General features: G+C 37.4%; 1 protein-coding gene across 4 annotated transcripts in view; it reads left to right on the top strand.

Annotated features, from left to right (window-relative positions):
* Window positions 1-16,364, top strand: part of SEMA3D (semaphorin 3D) — a 148,599-nt gene that overhangs the window by 89,653 nt on the left and 42,582 nt on the right. For all 4 annotated transcript variants that reach the window (XM_010715144.3, XM_010715211.3, XM_019616732.2 and 1 more), the window contains one exon: window positions 3,583-3,725. In XM_010715144.3, coding sequence (XP_010713446.1) covers window positions 3,583-3,725 — 143 coding nt within the window. The remainder of the gene's footprint in view (window positions 1-3,582; window positions 3,726-16,364) is intronic.

Raw genomic sequence — 16,364 nt, 5'->3', positions numbered from 1 at the left:
GACTCACGCTTATGCAGCTCATACTCCTGCTCACAGTGGCGCTGAAGGATGCTGCCTCTGCTCAGATTTCATCATGCAGGGCTGGAGAATCTGTTGGCTGGAGCAGCCTGTCCCAGATCCGGGGCACTGGGTGAGATGTGTGGGACTGGAGTCCTGCTCTGGAAGGCAAAGCCACCCACTGGAACTGCATGCAAACATCCAGCTGCACATTCCTCTCTCCTCTCCTTGATAGGAAGCTAAAGTCATAGTTAGGATGAGTGTTCCTCTGCCTGCGTTAATCTTTTTGGGTTTTGGGGGGAAATTTGTTTGTTTGTTTGCTTGATTATTATTATTATTATTAATTTTATTTCAACTAAATCAACTTTATCAGGGATGGATACTTGCAGACAGTGACTTCTTTATGTCCTGAGTGCTTTGGTTGGGATTCAGCTCACTGGATTTTACACAGGCAAAAGCTAGCATCCCATCTGAGCTCAGCCATTTCCGTTCTCTGCCTGCAATTTACAGACAGAGGTGACATTCACTCCACCTATTGTAGGAATCTGTCCTAAAATAAGATTCTTTATTACCACTTTCCTCCTTTTCCCTTTCTGTCCTTCCCTGAGAGAGGAGCTGGATAAGTTTAGGTTAAAAGTTTGGCTTATAGAGGGTTAAAGGAAAATGAGGTGAGCACTGTCCTTTGTGTCTTCTAATGCCCTGTACTTCTGGCAGTCCAGCTGCAAAGAGCTGCTGCAGAAAGTCTCCAACTGTTCTAAGTATCTTTTCCCATTCTTTATGTTCTGGGATTTGCTGCTCATTTGCTGTCCTCTCTTTCCAGACCTAAGGAATCTTCTCTGGAGGTATTATTAAAGCGTTGTCTAAAACTATTGCTAATGTTAGAAAGGTGAAATAGCAGGTGGATATCTCAAAGCAAATGGAACCAGCCCTGGGGAACAGCCATAAAGGACCAGGTGTAGCAGCTATTCCCACTAGGCAATAGGAGCATGTTTAAAGGGCATGAATAGCACCTGAATTTATGGTAGCTTCTTTATAAGAGTTCCTGATGCCTTTAATCCCCTCTTTGGTTACATACTGTCTAGTCATGAAATTAATATTCAGGAAAACTGTCTATTGAAGTAATTAAAGAGAGACAGTGGTGTATACAGGAAAACAAATCCTGATTTAAAATGATCATCATATAATTTGTTTCCCATGCAAAGAATCCAAAAACTTAATTCACAATTGATTTAAACTTGCTTGTCTGTGTTATATGGACAGATTACAAGAGATGAGACAAAGATGTCAATTGCAGAACGTAATGTGCTTTTCAGTTCATGATCTCTTTTATTAAATTGTTTTCAATCTCTTTCTCTTCATATCTTTTACAGTATATTTTTGTTTGGATTTTACTTTCAACATCAGTGTTCTCCATTGTGATTTAAAATCATTAAATATTTGTGTTCCTTTAATTTGTTAGAGATTCTTCTAAATCTGTTCCAGGAATTGGTATTGAGACATTTGTTTTTGCATTTGGCGTGCCAAGTAAAGCAGTGAACATTTTTTTTTTTTTCCTTAAGAAACATATATACAGGGTTTTGTTCCATGAATGAAGATTAAAAACAACAACAACAACAACAACAAAAAAGCTATGTGAAATTCAAAGAACTGCTATAGTAGTATTTCACAGGTTTTTATATTAAATGGTTATTTAAACTAACTGCATAGTTTAGAAACCTTATTGAAAGTGTATTTATGTATTTTTTCATACTTAGAGATCTAATCTTCAAAGTAGCTTTAAAGACCCCAAGGAGTAATTGAATATTTGCTTTAGGCTCATTTTGAAATCCTCACTTAAATTTATAGGGCCTGATGCCTCCATCATTTCATTTTTCTGCTGGCGCCATTCTATATTGTCAGAATGGTTTAAAATGGAAGCAGCACTGTGGCTGTTCTGACCCATAAATTTACTCTTCTATCATGAAGGTACATATTCAACACTTAAACACATCACGTTTTGTCGCAAATCTTTGCAGACTTTTGAATCAGTGACCCTATTTTTGTTCTGTGTGTACCATAATGTATATTGTGTAAACTCCTTAAAGCTAATATGAAGTGGTAATAATTAGAAAAAAGGTAAAAGCACAAAAAAAACACAATAAAAGCTGATAATAGTACTCCCCACAAATCACCAATGTGTTCTGTTTGCTCTATCATCTTATGCAATCCTCCTTACTGCTTTCTACTGCAGCCTTCCTACTTATAAGGGATTTTACATTATTGCCAAAAGAATGTATTTTGGAGTCAAGGGTCTCTTTGTACTGTATTTGCATAGCCACTTCTATTTAAAGAAAAACATAATTGATCCAAGGGCCCTCAAAAGAGCTCATATATTGTAGCACGCTAGGGAATGTCTTAAAAGTTATTTCCCCAACTATTGGCATGACTTAAACAAACCACACAGTGTAGTTGCCTGCTCTGCTGTAGTCTATGGGCCTATGGAATTTGTTTAATTTCTGATTTTAGTGAAGAATAAGAAGCTAAAAAAAAAAAAAAAAAAAAACAAGTGAGCAAGGACTGGAGGTCACAAATGAGAGCTAAGTAAGACAGTGAAGAATATGGGTGAAAGTCTAGGCCCAATAATCACACAGTCACACCTATGAGATGCAGGCAGAAATAGCCAGTCTCACTTTGGTTGAGATTAGAAGTAATATAACTGCCTAGCATTCCTTGCAAACAGTGGATTTAAATGGCCCAAACAGAATATCACAGAATCACAAGATGACTGACGTTGGCAGAGACCTCTTGGTCCATGTGATCCAATCCCTGCTAAAGCAGGGATACCCAGATCGGGGTGCCCAGGGCCACATCCAGGCAGCTTTTGGAGATCTCCAAGAAGAGTCCACTGCCTCCCCCAGCAACCCTTTCCCAAGTTGTGATAGCCTTTGTGTGTTGATGCAAAACAAGGAGTTATCTCCTTAAGACTGATCAGTCAGTTGTGGAGTTTTCTGTGTTATTCTGGGAATCCCAGCAAGGTACTGTGTTGAATTTTGTAGATGTAGTCAGTAAGAGTGTTTAAAAACAGATATGTGGGAAATTTATAAATTTGGAAATCCTTTGTTTATATTTGAGTTTTTCATCCTGTGGTCAATCAGAGTTCATTGAATCATTTGCAAGCTATTTCTAGTAAACAGTTCTGTATTTCTGTATTCATAACTGCTTCAATGTTTAATGAAATTAACTGAAACTACCATGCAGTTTGGGAAAAAACACTTAACTTGATGTTGATGACAAGAGCATTAAGGCAGATTTTTGCTGTCATTGCACTGAAAGTCATCTTATTTTCAAAGAGGGAGCAACGGTCGATGCTACATATTTATGTAAGTAGTAGTAAACAATATACACAAAAATATCAGACCAAGAGTGAATACTTCATGATCCATACTGATTTTCTCTCAGAGTTAGTGGCAAACTTGCCACCATGTGTCTATATGAGGATGTTTTTTATTTCAATGGAAAGTGCAGCATAAATGTAGATACTGAAGAATTTTAGTATGAAGACTTTTCATCACATTTTTTAAATCCTTTCTTTTTGGGAAATTCCAGGAGCAAAATTCATTGCAACTTTTCCCATCCCGGACACCTATAATCCAGATGATGACAAAATCTACTTCTTTTTCCGAGAAATATCACAAGATAGTAGCACCTCTGACAAGACAATTCTTTCTCGAGTTGGGAGAGTTTGTAAGGTGAGAACTTTGTCTTTTATTCTTTATAAAATAATGTTCATTATTAAGAAAAGAGTTGTGTTTGAGCCATCCTGGCTGCGTGTATTTTAGAAAAGCTACTATGTTTGTAAATGAAAACCCTGTGTCTAAATGATAGTGTATTGACCTTCGGACGTGCAAGTGACCTGCTTTGTTTCATAAGCTTTCAATAAGGATTGACTTGTTGACATGTACACAATGCTAAGGTATTTGGACTTTTGTGAAAAGTGCTCAGTGAATGAAGAAGAATACAAACCCATCCCTTCAACATAGATCAGTACAGCACATTACTGAGAGCTGAGATCATTCATCTGTTTCTGAGCATTCCTGATAATCAGTTGGGGTGGGACTGGCTAAAAAAATACAGTTCCTGAGCTATATCCACACCCACCTGGAGGTTTCCTGCCCTGTGAAGAAGTGTGGTCTTTGACCTGTTTACCAGCAGGGTCTAGGAACTGGCTCTGGTGCAGTGTAAAAAGACTTGTTTGGTTGGTGCCCAGTCTCCTTTAAAAGACAGCTCTCTTCATTTTCCCTTTTCTTGTGTTGGTTTTGCTCCAGAGAGATTTCTGCCCCTATGGTACACAAAATGCTGATTTTCATTATGAGCTTCATTCATTTTGAAGGACCACCTCTGTCAAAGGCAGAAGCCTCTTCACATTGTAATGAGAAGATGAACCAGTTCCTGTCATAGGAAGAGAGTCAGTAAATAGTTTGTGGTTTAACAGGCTGCTGGTTTTCCTAATGTCTTCTTCCCATTATAGTGAAACGGTCTATTGACTTCTGTGACAGACATACTGTCTACCCTCTCCTTTATCCCATATTCCTGTAGGAAGACATGCAGTCAGGGTAGATATTTCCATCCTGTCCTTAAATCTCAGTGAACCAGGTACCCAGGAATCACTGGCAAAAGTCAGGAAAATGAGACTTAAACTTTTTCTTTGTATTATTAAATATAAGCTTTGAGCAAATGTTTCTCATGTAATGAGCTAGATTTTTACAACACCATCGTAGTAATCACATAAGCAGGTACATTTATGTGATATTTTGTTCAGTTGTCCTCATTTACTTGCATTTTCTGAGCAAAATGATTCTACTGGCTGTGAAAATGACCTTTCCAAAGAGAAGCTTGAAAGCTAATAAATAAACAGAAGAGTTTGTGATTTGCAGTAGGATACATCTGAGAGAAAGGCATCCAGAAAGCTAATGGACACACATTTAAAACAGAAAGCAGACACGTGTGCACGAATATGTAAATCTATGGCTGTTCTGCAGACCAGCAAACTCCTGTCAATCGAAATTTCAGTGACCAGAGCCACTTCACACTTCCGTCCTTGACCTATAGTGTTAAGAAAACAAAAATACTCATTCATAAATCAGTTCTCTAGTAGGGTGTTAGGCAGACGAAATAATGGATAATCTTTAGTTGGATATTTCACTGCAGTGTGATTAATGGCAGAATAGAAATGCAAACACATATGATTTGCTGCTAGACATGGCATTTGCTGATAATGAGGGAGCACTTAATCCATTAAGAAAAATTAGTAGACAACAACTTTCAAGAGAAGGCACATGGGAGACTGTATTAAACAAAGGTATGTTAGTTAAAGTTCTGCATCCTTTACCTAGAGAAAAAGCAGATATGATATCATAATAAAAGCAAAAGTATTGTAAGGAAATCCTAATGACACTGTGTAGTCATAAACTGAATTTATAGAGTGGTCATGTTGAGTAGAAATAAATTGTCTTGAATTTTATTTTTAATAGTCAAGACAAAATAATAGAAACTGGTAAGTAAGGTTATTTATTATTATTAATGCCCTATTTACATTGTCTATTTATTGAGTACTTCCTTGTGGATGAAGAATTCTACTGAAAATTTAGACACCTGCATTTTTATACATTTCCCTTGATTACTTTGCAAATAATACAAATTATTATAGTGCAAATAAAGTTTTAAATTTAATATAAATTAAAATATGCAACTAAACTGCTTGCAGACTGAGATTTTTTTTAATCTGTGGTCTGCTGTGACACCTCTGCTATTCTTAATTCTCTCAAGTAGAAATTGATGTATTTGATTACAATGACAGATGACAATTTCTATTGCCATGTCTCATTAATGTGACCTGTGCTGCAAAATGCTAAACCTTCTTTTCCTAGCAAGCATAGAATAACAGTGAAGGGTAGAAAACCAGCAACTTTTAAAATAATTGGCGTAGTGTAATCCCAATTTCTTTCTACCAGAGCTCAATTGCTTTCTACCTCATCATGCCTTAGGGCTCCTGTACATTTATGCCAGAGTTACAAGCTGAAATTAGAATAAACTTTGCTTTTAATAAGGAGGTTGGTCAGTGCAGCCTATTCTTTGGCTAATTTTCAGTGACTCAACAATATGGTCTCTCACTGATCGTCCCCCTTAGGGAAAATCTTCTTTGGAAAGCAGTCCCTTTTCCCAGCTACTTAGAATCTCAGAAGATTTCAGCACTTTCACTGAGAGCTCTTTGTCCAGAGTCCCACAGCTGTCACTTGTCCTGTTCATAAGACCACGCTTATACTTACTGTCTCAAAACATGTTGTAATAACACAGCTACTGTAGCACTAAATAGTACTAGCTTAGATTTATGTCATCTGTGTTCTATGCATTACCAGGGGATATCATTATGAACTGGGAGGCAATACTTTCAACAGTGATGTTAAGAGCCAGTTGTGTAATTTGTCATAGCAAATGGCATTTCTATTTTTGTTTTGATGGAAATGGAAAATGTATAACTGACTTATCTATAACCTGTTACTGCTTATAGCAAGTTCCTTCTTGCTTCTTATAGCAGGTTCCTTCTTATATCAAGTGTTATGTATTGGGATATTTTCTTTCTTTTCAAGCAAGGTCAAAAGTGAAGAAAGAGAATGACTACTAAAAGTTTGCCAGTGGTGTGCATCTGCTTTTTGATACATAAGCAGATACACAGGTACATATAACATACATTATCCCAAACAGCTTCTTAAGAGCATGAGCCCATCAATTTCCATTGCTAGAATCATGGTTGTGAGCTGTTACATCTACATTGTCTTGATGCCCATACTGCTGAACAAGTTTGCATAAGCTAAAGACATGTCACAGTCATTGCATGCACTGAGACAGCTTTTGAAAACAAAATGCAGCATCTATGCACTGTGTCCTTCACTGTCAAACAACAACAGCTATTTAGTATACGTGTCTACCACAAAATGATGACAGTATTGTAATTATATTTAAGGGCAACGTCATATATGCATAAAAAGAGATTATTGGATTTTTGTTTGTTTTTTTCTTTATGACATAAATTTTTTTCATAGTTGAAACCTCATTCTATTGGAATGGAGTGGAATATTAGCCAAAAGCAGTAGTCTCTCTGCTACAGTGTGAGAATCCTGTTTATTATTACAGCTCTGTGTTTGCTGAGCTACAATCTTATCTTTAACAGTTTTGGTGATGTATTGAAAAAGTTGCTGCATACAGTCTCAGAGTCTGATTTCCAAGAGACCTCAACTGCCAAGAAATCAGCCCGCAGCCCCTGATGTGTTCCCATGTTTCTCAAAGCATTCAGCATCCAGAAGCGTCCTTTGTTCTAGTGGGAACAAATGAGTTCTTTGTCTTTTTTTCCCCCTTCATTCCATCCTCTCATATGCCAAACTGTACCTGGGGATGAGAATATAGCAATTAGGCACAGCCCTCTTGGTTAAACTGTGTTTTCTAAAGGCACTGGAATGTAATCATTTTAAGCACTCCTGAGTCGAGAGTGCAGGACACACCCTGCATTCCACCTTAGAGTAATGTGATTTATTTCCAAAGCCATGAACACGAGCAGAGTTCAAGGCCACGACCTTGCCTCTTGTCTGGTGCTTGAAGGCAATTTGTATTCCTGGAGTGGCAGCAGGGAGTTATTCTGCCACATGTCTGAATGCAGGGTCTCCGGTGGGCTATGCTGTGGGACTGCTGGTGTGTAAAAGTAGGGCGGTGTTTTTCTTGTCCTGGAAATAGTCTAGCCATGCCTTTGCTGTGACTGGAGGTAACTGGCTCATTAACATTCTTTGTATTTCTATATCGTGTAATGCATCACTGTGCAGATAATTGATCTCTCTCCAAAAAGCATTTGAGTTGTCCGCATAGTGTAACGCTTTACTGTTCAGTAATATTAGCTTGGGTACCGGAAGCGAAATAGCCATGTTAACATGTTCTCAGCAGGGCTAATTAGTCTGGGCTCAGTGCCATGCTCGTGCAGCTATCCTGCTTCCAGTTCTGGAGGCAACTCATTCCAGACGAGATTTAACTTACTGCCTGTTACATGCTTACATACTTCCTTCATCACCGTAATAGTGCCTAGCCACAATGCTAACCATTTTTAGTTTATATATATATATATATTTAGTTTATATATATATAAACTAAAAACTATATAATCATGATTAAAACCATTTAGAAAATGTCATCCCTAAGAAAACTTTGGCCCTCATTTGCCAACTGGGCATCTTTGCAGCTGTGGATCCTTCATCAGCTGTCTCCTCTTCAACTCCTAAGCTTGGCAATTTAATATTACATGCTGCCTGAAAGTTTTCAGACATTGTAGAAAAGCAGATGCTCATCGAGATGATTTCATTTTGAGGTCTGATGTGTTGGAAATAGCCCAGATCCATACAGTATTTGTTTCTAGCTGTGATGAATTATGAGATGTAACAGCAAGCTTTGTCAGGTCTTTTGGCCTTGGGTGTGTCTCAAAATTGTAATTGGTCTTATTTTTTGGTTTTTTTTGGGGAGGGGAAGAGTGGGAATTATGATTTACAGATGAAGCAAAAATATGTAAGTTATGCTTACATATGAAGAAGTGTGACTGAATTTTACTGAGCCTTAGGGAAAATGAAAAAGAAATTGCAGTGTCAAGATAGAGCTTTAGAAGCTGGATTATGGACATGCAGCTGCACAACCTCTGAAGCAAACTCTAGAAACAAACCTAGTTGCCAGAGACTCATTGCCAGAATATGATGTTGGAAACCCAGCAGCTCGGAGGTAAGGAAGTTATTTGGAGTGAGGCACCTATGCTAATCTGAAGTCGCAGAATTCAGAGTGCTTCAATTTGGATTTTCGAGTATCTTTAAGATAGTAAGTGATGCCTTAGTGATTTTGGAAGTTTTCTTATGTGATAAAAATAATTTCTCTGCTTTTTTCCTATCTGTACATTTATTAAAAAAGGGGCACTTCATGGCTTACTGTTCAAGCTTTTATGATATTTGTTGAATAGTGATGAAATCTAAAGAGATCTGTAAGATATTGACCTACCTTTTTTCTGTTCTCATGCTTTTCCAGCTCTATGTTTGTGGTTGTGAATATTGTGATCACAGAGACTCTTACTTTAAATTGGTAAAGATAAATGATGATTTTTTTAGAGGAAGATGCCTTCCATCTTCAACCCACATCACTCTTTGAAAGCTTTGAAATGTTTTCCACTGCGGATTGACAAGGAATTTTGGCCTACTTGGGGTCCCTGGAATGTGAAATTCAATATATTCTTATTTAAGAATGCAAAATTTTATAGCAAACTCAGGCTGATTGTTTCAGAAATAAATCAATTTATCTCAGTGCTGCATCACCCACTGTTTTATAAGACTTCAGTGTTAGGTTTCACAGTGCTCTTATTGCACTCAAAACATATAAATTCAGCCCTCCTCTATGATATTAGCTGCATGATTGTTCTGATTATCTGACTTGCCTGTGACTTCATGTTCAGGAGTGCTACATTTTGTAAGCTGAATGATTTTTTCTCTCTATTTTTTCTTCTACCTTGTCATTTTATATCCTCTTATGGATTTACAGCATCTAATTTACATTGAGTATATATGAGAGTTCAGATAAGAAACAAGTAAAGGCTAGTCAAACACAGAGGAATAAACCACAAACAGATTACAATCAAAAGTTGATTTTCCTGAGAGTTAATTAAATTTTTCGTTTAGTTCAGCCATCATTCTTTGCTCACTTCAATCTTCCATTGAAGTTAAAGTGCACAGACTAATGATAGATACAGTAGAGTACACCTATTTTGCGTAAGCCTTTGTATGGCTTTTGGGAGTGTTCTTAGCGCTGTTAAACCTGTTGGAGGTAATTTCAGCAGGATTACTGAATGGCCCTGCAGTATGATGATACTTTATCATTCAAAGCTTAATTTTAGTATTTCATATGTCCCAACCACATTCAAATATGTTCTTTCTGATTCTTCTTATCTTACTCAGTTACCTTCTGGCTTTTTTTTTTTTTTTCTTTTTTTAACATGCTTCGTTTTGATGTTTAGATTTGGATCCCATCCAAATATAATTCAGCATAAATCTCTGAGTGTTATGTTCTAAAACAAAAATCAACATTTTCCATATTGATTCAAACAATTTTGCATGCTTCGTGTGACTACATTACCATTCTAAATGAAATAACACTAAACCTCCTTAAGAGAAAAGACCTCAAGCTAAAATGCTGTTTCTCACTCATGGTTCAGGGAGAGGGCATTTTCACATAGATGTGGCCTACTGTTGCAGTTTGAGCCATGGTTTTCAGTTGCAATAAAGACCCCATTTCAGTGTTGTCTTTATGCCTACAAATGTGTGAAGGCCTAGAGTGGTATCCTTACCCATAGGTTTCACATCAGCTTTCCAATGGCATGGGTTGTGTGGTCAGAGGAGTAGGTCATTTTGCTGTATACTACTTAAGCAACATCCTAGTTTCAAGTTAAAGTCTTCCCTATTTCAGGTGTACTTTATTCATTTCAGCTAAAAACATCACAAGCAGGCTTGATACTAACTGCAGCTCTCCAGCAAGCTGCTGGCCATAGAGATTTGTTCCCTTCATGCCTAAGCCTGCTGTCTAGATAGAACATAGGTTGTGGCAAATGCTTATTTTTTTCTGTTTATTTTGGTTTTGATATCTATATTTGACTCTGGCTATGCAGTCAACTTTGTATGTGCACTATGCTCAACAAATGATTTGATCTACAAGTTTTAATCTTAGTCTGTACAAAATATAATTTAACCCCTCCAGTGCCTTTTGCAACAAGCAGTGCCATTTATACTAGCAGAAATATGTCAATCAGTACAAAGTAGTAGCAGGGTATGAGAGTAGTAAATCCACTGCACTAATGATGAGGACCATTTAGTCAAATTGCCTGACATGATGCCTTTGTTTCAAGATGGAGAAAGTAAGCAGGCAGCCAGGACAAGTTGTGCTTTAGCCTCTGGGCTGTGATAGACTATAATTTCAGAAAGGTACTCAGAAGTATCAGCCCTGGGGATCATAAAGCAGCCTGGGATTTTGCATCTCTGTATTCTAGAATTATGAGTTATAGAACCATAGAATTATTAAGGTTGGAAAAGACTACTAAGATCATCTTGTCCAACTATTTGTTTCAAGAGGTAACGGTACTGAAATATCATGAAAGATGTGGAATACTATTCTAAAAGGATTCTCTGTAAGCAGGTTTCCCTAGGGGGAAAGCTTAAAAGGCCAATCTGCAGGAAACTAGAGAAACTTTTGATTTTGTTTCTGGAGGAGATAAAGAATATTCAGTCGACACTCTGAGATGATCTGAGGAGATGTATAGAGCTATCAGATTGATGCATTAGCCTGGAAAGAAGGATGACTGAATTTAGTCCATGCTCTCTTGTTGACTCTGGCAGTTTCTATGAACAGTGTATTTACACTTTTGTTTCTCCTATCTAATTATATGCAAATGCAACAGTGGTGATAGATACCTTGCCATGTGCAATCCATAGGCTGAAGCCTTACTCTGCTCTGCCAGGTTAGTTTCAGCAAAGAATGTCCCTGTCAGTAAGTATGCTGTTCGTGAGGCTGAGTCTTGCTCGAATCCTGATCTTTGTATCAGCTACTTCAAACAGAAGTGTTACACATTAGCACTATGCCAAGATGGATTGGTATCTTATATGAAGTACACGCAATCCTATAACGAGAAAATTTCCCCATGAAAGATTGTCATCTCATATAAACAGCAGAATTCTTAAATAGAGTTGCTGCTCTCACTGGCAGATCAGATCAACTCGGAGAGATGAACTGATTTCCCAAGTTTACATAAGATATCCATGGCACAGAGCAGTTAAAGTTTTACATCACATGCACCTCTTTTCTCTTGTATATACTGCAAGTGTATTTTCACTCTCCCAGTCACACTAAATGTGTTGCTGGATGTTTTTGGGTCTGACCCAGAGCTTGCTGAAATGACAGGAGGAATCTTTCCTGTGATGTCAGTATGGTTTGGACCAGAAAAAACTTACTTTCCTATGTTACACCGGTATCTGAGTTGTGTAGGGACAGAAATAAAACATAAGTATTAAATGAAAACTGTGAAGAAAGACAGAAGCCCACTGATAGACTGTTGGCTATTTTTCCACTTAAAAAGACTGATAGAAGATTTTTGTTGATTTTTTTTTTCCTTCCTTTTTCTTTTCTTGTTTATCTTTTCCTTTCCTTCAAAAAAGTACAGTTTTGCTGCTGGACATTCCATTTCCTTCTGGTAGTTGTGTAATGTAGCTAGACTGGCCATGAGGGAAGGACTCCAGAGCCTTCTGCATTTTCAGCACTTTTCCCCTCTGTTCTCTAGCATTTCCTTTTATTCAGGACAGAATGTCCTTTTGCACATCTTGGCTCTAATTAATAACCTGCTTCCAGAAATTCTGCTCTTTGTTTCTTTTTAATACATGTAATTTAAGTGGCTGTTCCAGATAATTACTTCTATGAATCACACTGTTTGACATCTTAGATGTTGATTCATTTTCAGAAAACTGCACTTTTTGTTCTAATATTCAATTTGTCACTGTTAGTAACAAACAAATAAGAGATTTAAACCCCAAAGATCCAGGTGTTAGTTTTGTAGCATTCTGTTTCTCTGCCTACTGGATTCCAAGCCATACATTGGTGAATTCTACTGAAGCTGCATTGCTGCATTTTAATGTCTAAGATACAATATAATAGAAAATAGAGGCAACAGAAAATCTCTAAATAGATTTTTAAATCACTTGATTACAGGCAATATTATTTTTCTAATGGTTTTTATATTCACAATCAGCTGGTAACTGGTCTGTAACCAGAGGTTTTGAAAAACAAATTGTTTTATTTTGCTGTACGTAAATTACAGATTACAAAGTTGAGATTTGCATAAAAGTCTCCTAAGGACAATACATTATATGACCTTGATTCTTCACAGATATTACATTTAAGTAGTTCTTTCTTTCTTTGGGAAACCCATATACTTACACGTTGTCATGGAGTTAACTAGATCAGTCTATGCACATGACAGGGGGGCAATAGGCCCATGGCCCCCCTGCCCCTCTCAGGACCCACAGAATGGGAAGGAAAAGGGAAAAGGAATAGGGAGATGAGAGCTGGGATCAAGGAAGGAAAAAAAAGCCAGCAGCAATGATCTATGGAGGAAAACTTATTTTACTGACTGTGATATCGGAATGCAAGATAACACAATATAATACAATCTAATTGAAATTGAGATTAATAAATCAAATAAAATAGAAGAGAGACAGAGTTCCTGAGACCTAGTGAAACCTGAAAAGCTTGGAACGGCTAGGAAAGCACCCTCCAGCACCCACTGCAAGGTAGTAAGAGACCGCCCAACCCAGAAGGGCCAGATCCCATGACTTCCGCGATGTACAGAGACAGGTACCTGGAATTCGGTCATTAACGCTTTAACTCCCAGTCAAATACTTGATGTTATGATGTGGAATACCAAAAACCAAATATCACAAAACCATGATGCATGTGAACCCAGACTAGCTGAGGATGTGCACAAAATATTTGAATTCTTATTGTGTCTTGTTAAAGATCTGATTTCTTACTCCAAATGATTATTTATAGTACCCAGTCATAAAAAAAACCGTTGACATGTGAAGATTGCTGTCAAATACAATTTCATTATTCACTTAAAATTTGCATTTAATTTAAAAGTAAATTGCATTTAATTCTAGTTTATTTCTCTTAAAATTATAATACTGGACTACTTTTGTAGATAATTTCCGTGTGTAGATCTTTTTGTAATCTTTCCTCAACACATGACAGATTGCACTGCCCACCTTCAAGTTAGCAATTATCTGAATTTCTAACTCATAAAAAAACTAGTAACTGAGACTTCACAGGCACTTTTTCCTGTTAAAAATAAGGTATTTCAGGCGGAAGCACTGGTATCTGCTACAGCTTGTGTGATTATGAAGCAGAAAGTGTTAATTAAACCTTTATTTATATTCAAAAAGATATACGCAGTCCTAAGTGCCTTCATCTGTAATGTAACAAAGTTAATAGTAAACGCTGCTAATCCAGTGTGCTTAAAAGTGATATTTTTGGAGATAACATTTCAGATACTTGTGACTGCTCATCTGTTATGAGTAGATTAGCAATGTTTTTGGAATGAAGAGCTTGTTCGTGCTGCCCTCCCCTTCTCTCAGCGCTCAAAGTTGTCTTCTTGTCTCATCTCCCTGAAATATTTATTTCCTTGTCTACAGTACCAGTATCTCTTGTAAAAAAAAAGCATTTCAATCCATCAAGTTGAGCACACGTTCTGACATTGTTAGATTGAGTTCTTGGTGTAAATCAGTCCAGCAGTCATTTTAGGACTGAGTAGCTTTGTGTTGATCCCCTCTTTCTGGTCACCTACGCATTAATTGGCCTCTGCTGTGGTGATTTTCTTTCCTCTGTCCGTTTTTTCTTATCCACTGACTACCTAGCCTGTACTCTTATTATATGAATACCAGCTTGCAGTATTTGAGCATATCAGTGATTTACTGCAGACTGATATTAACAATTGTTCCACGGAACGGATTTGTCTTTTCTGTACCAACCCAGTCTCAGACAGATTTTGGGGCCATATGCCCTTTGTCCAAGCACTCAGAGGTCAGTAACAATGAACTATGGTGGCCCAAGGGATACATAGCTGAGAAGGCAGACATGATACAAAGCTAATGAGTTTGTGAGTTTGTACCAGTGTGGTCTGAAGAAAAGGCAAATAATCTTCATCAGAGATTATGTTCTGAAGTAGCTGAAGCTTCAAGATATTTATCTCAGACTGACCACAAAATAATGTTAGGAAGGGAGGGACACACGTTATTCAAAGCATGGAGATGTCCAGAGATTTGTAAGACAACTGCTACTTGAGACTCAAGAAGCAGAGGAATGTCAATAGTTTTTGAACCTCTGTGCCTTCAGCTGAGCTAAACCCACCTATAGAGAAAGCTGCTGCAGTCTTTGTCAATTCCTGCACTTTCTCAATTAGTGATAATACACCTATATTACGAAAGCAAAGACACAAAGGTATTATTCAGAAATAACATAAAGTGTTAAAGAGTATTATATGACTACTAATCAAACTGAAAATAAAATGAAAGAAATCCTCCTAAAAAAATGTTTATTTTGCTGTATTCAGCAATGAAAGTAGGAAGAAGCATATTAGTGGGTATGTCATTATATTATGAACACAAATATTTAAATCAGTGGAAGGTCCTTTGTGTCCTTGACTTCTACAACATAAATTTTTGAATCTCTGGCCTCAGAAGGACTTAGTAAATCACAAAGTGCTGGCTGGTCATTGAATTCCCCTTGCTCTTTTGTAAACATTACAGTATTATTGGCAACCTTTGGCTCTATCCTTCAAATTTAAGGCATATGTAGTGGATGCCTGTGCTAATTCAAGTAACATGGTTAACATCTTGTCCTGGCTTGAGACTGAGGAAATATGGACACATCTTAAATCCAGTGGAATTTTATGTCTTAAAGCACATAGCACTTGCTAAAACTGCTTCCTTCAAGCACAGGATTTGCTTCACACTACTCTCTAGGAAGTCAGTAGTGTTTAAAATAAACTTCTGCAAAAATATTCTGCTGGATCACAGCTTAGGGTGATAAAATGCAAGTACGGGTTTTCCAATCTCTTGAAGAAGTTGAACACTTCTTACAGCAGGAGCCTGAGCAAAGCAATGGTGATGTTTTCCCATTGCAACCCCACCACATCTTGGTTCCCCCCCTCTAGGAGGGTTTCTCCTAGCCACGCTCTTAGTGACATCTCAGGATCCTGTGGCATTGTGGCACTGTGCCCCATCCACTAGAAATCTAAGTGGAAGCTCTGCAAAACAAGTATTGCTTTGCTAATCTGCATTGCCAGAGGAACAAAAAAGCTTAGAGTTTGTTGGTGTGTTTTGTTTCTTTTAAAGAATCTTTCTTGCATCTTTGTAATTGTTTGTTTTTAATTAGTCCACAAAGTTTTTCTGTCGTGCCTTTGAACAGAACACACGCATGCAGAGCTTATTTTTCCTATTGGCTTAAGACTGCTAGTTTTGACACCTTTGTAATAAATCTGTTGGCTAGATGCAAAGCTTCGGGCTTGGCAGGTCTTCAGGAAATCAAGAGGGGAGGTAGCAATACTTGAAAGAGCAGTTCCAAAGGCTATAGATTAGTTGGAATCATTTCCAACTGAGCTAACCTATTTAAAAGTAGCAAATACATGAAAAGGGAAGATGGTTAGAGTGAATTACCAAAGAAGTGTTACTTCTGGTGAAGTGAATTTCAGCACAAAAGTCCAACTTTCTGAATGTCTCTAA

Source organism: Meleagris gallopavo, chromosome 1 (assembly GCF_000146605.3).
Source record: "Meleagris gallopavo isolate NT-WF06-2002-E0010 breed Aviagen turkey brand Nicholas breeding stock chromosome 1, Turkey_5.1, whole genome shotgun sequence".
Taxonomy (NCBI): Eukaryota; Metazoa; Chordata; class Aves; order Galliformes; family Phasianidae; genus Meleagris; species Meleagris gallopavo.
Note: the sequence above shows the minus strand (reverse complement) of the source record. Positions and strands in the feature narration are given on the sequence as shown.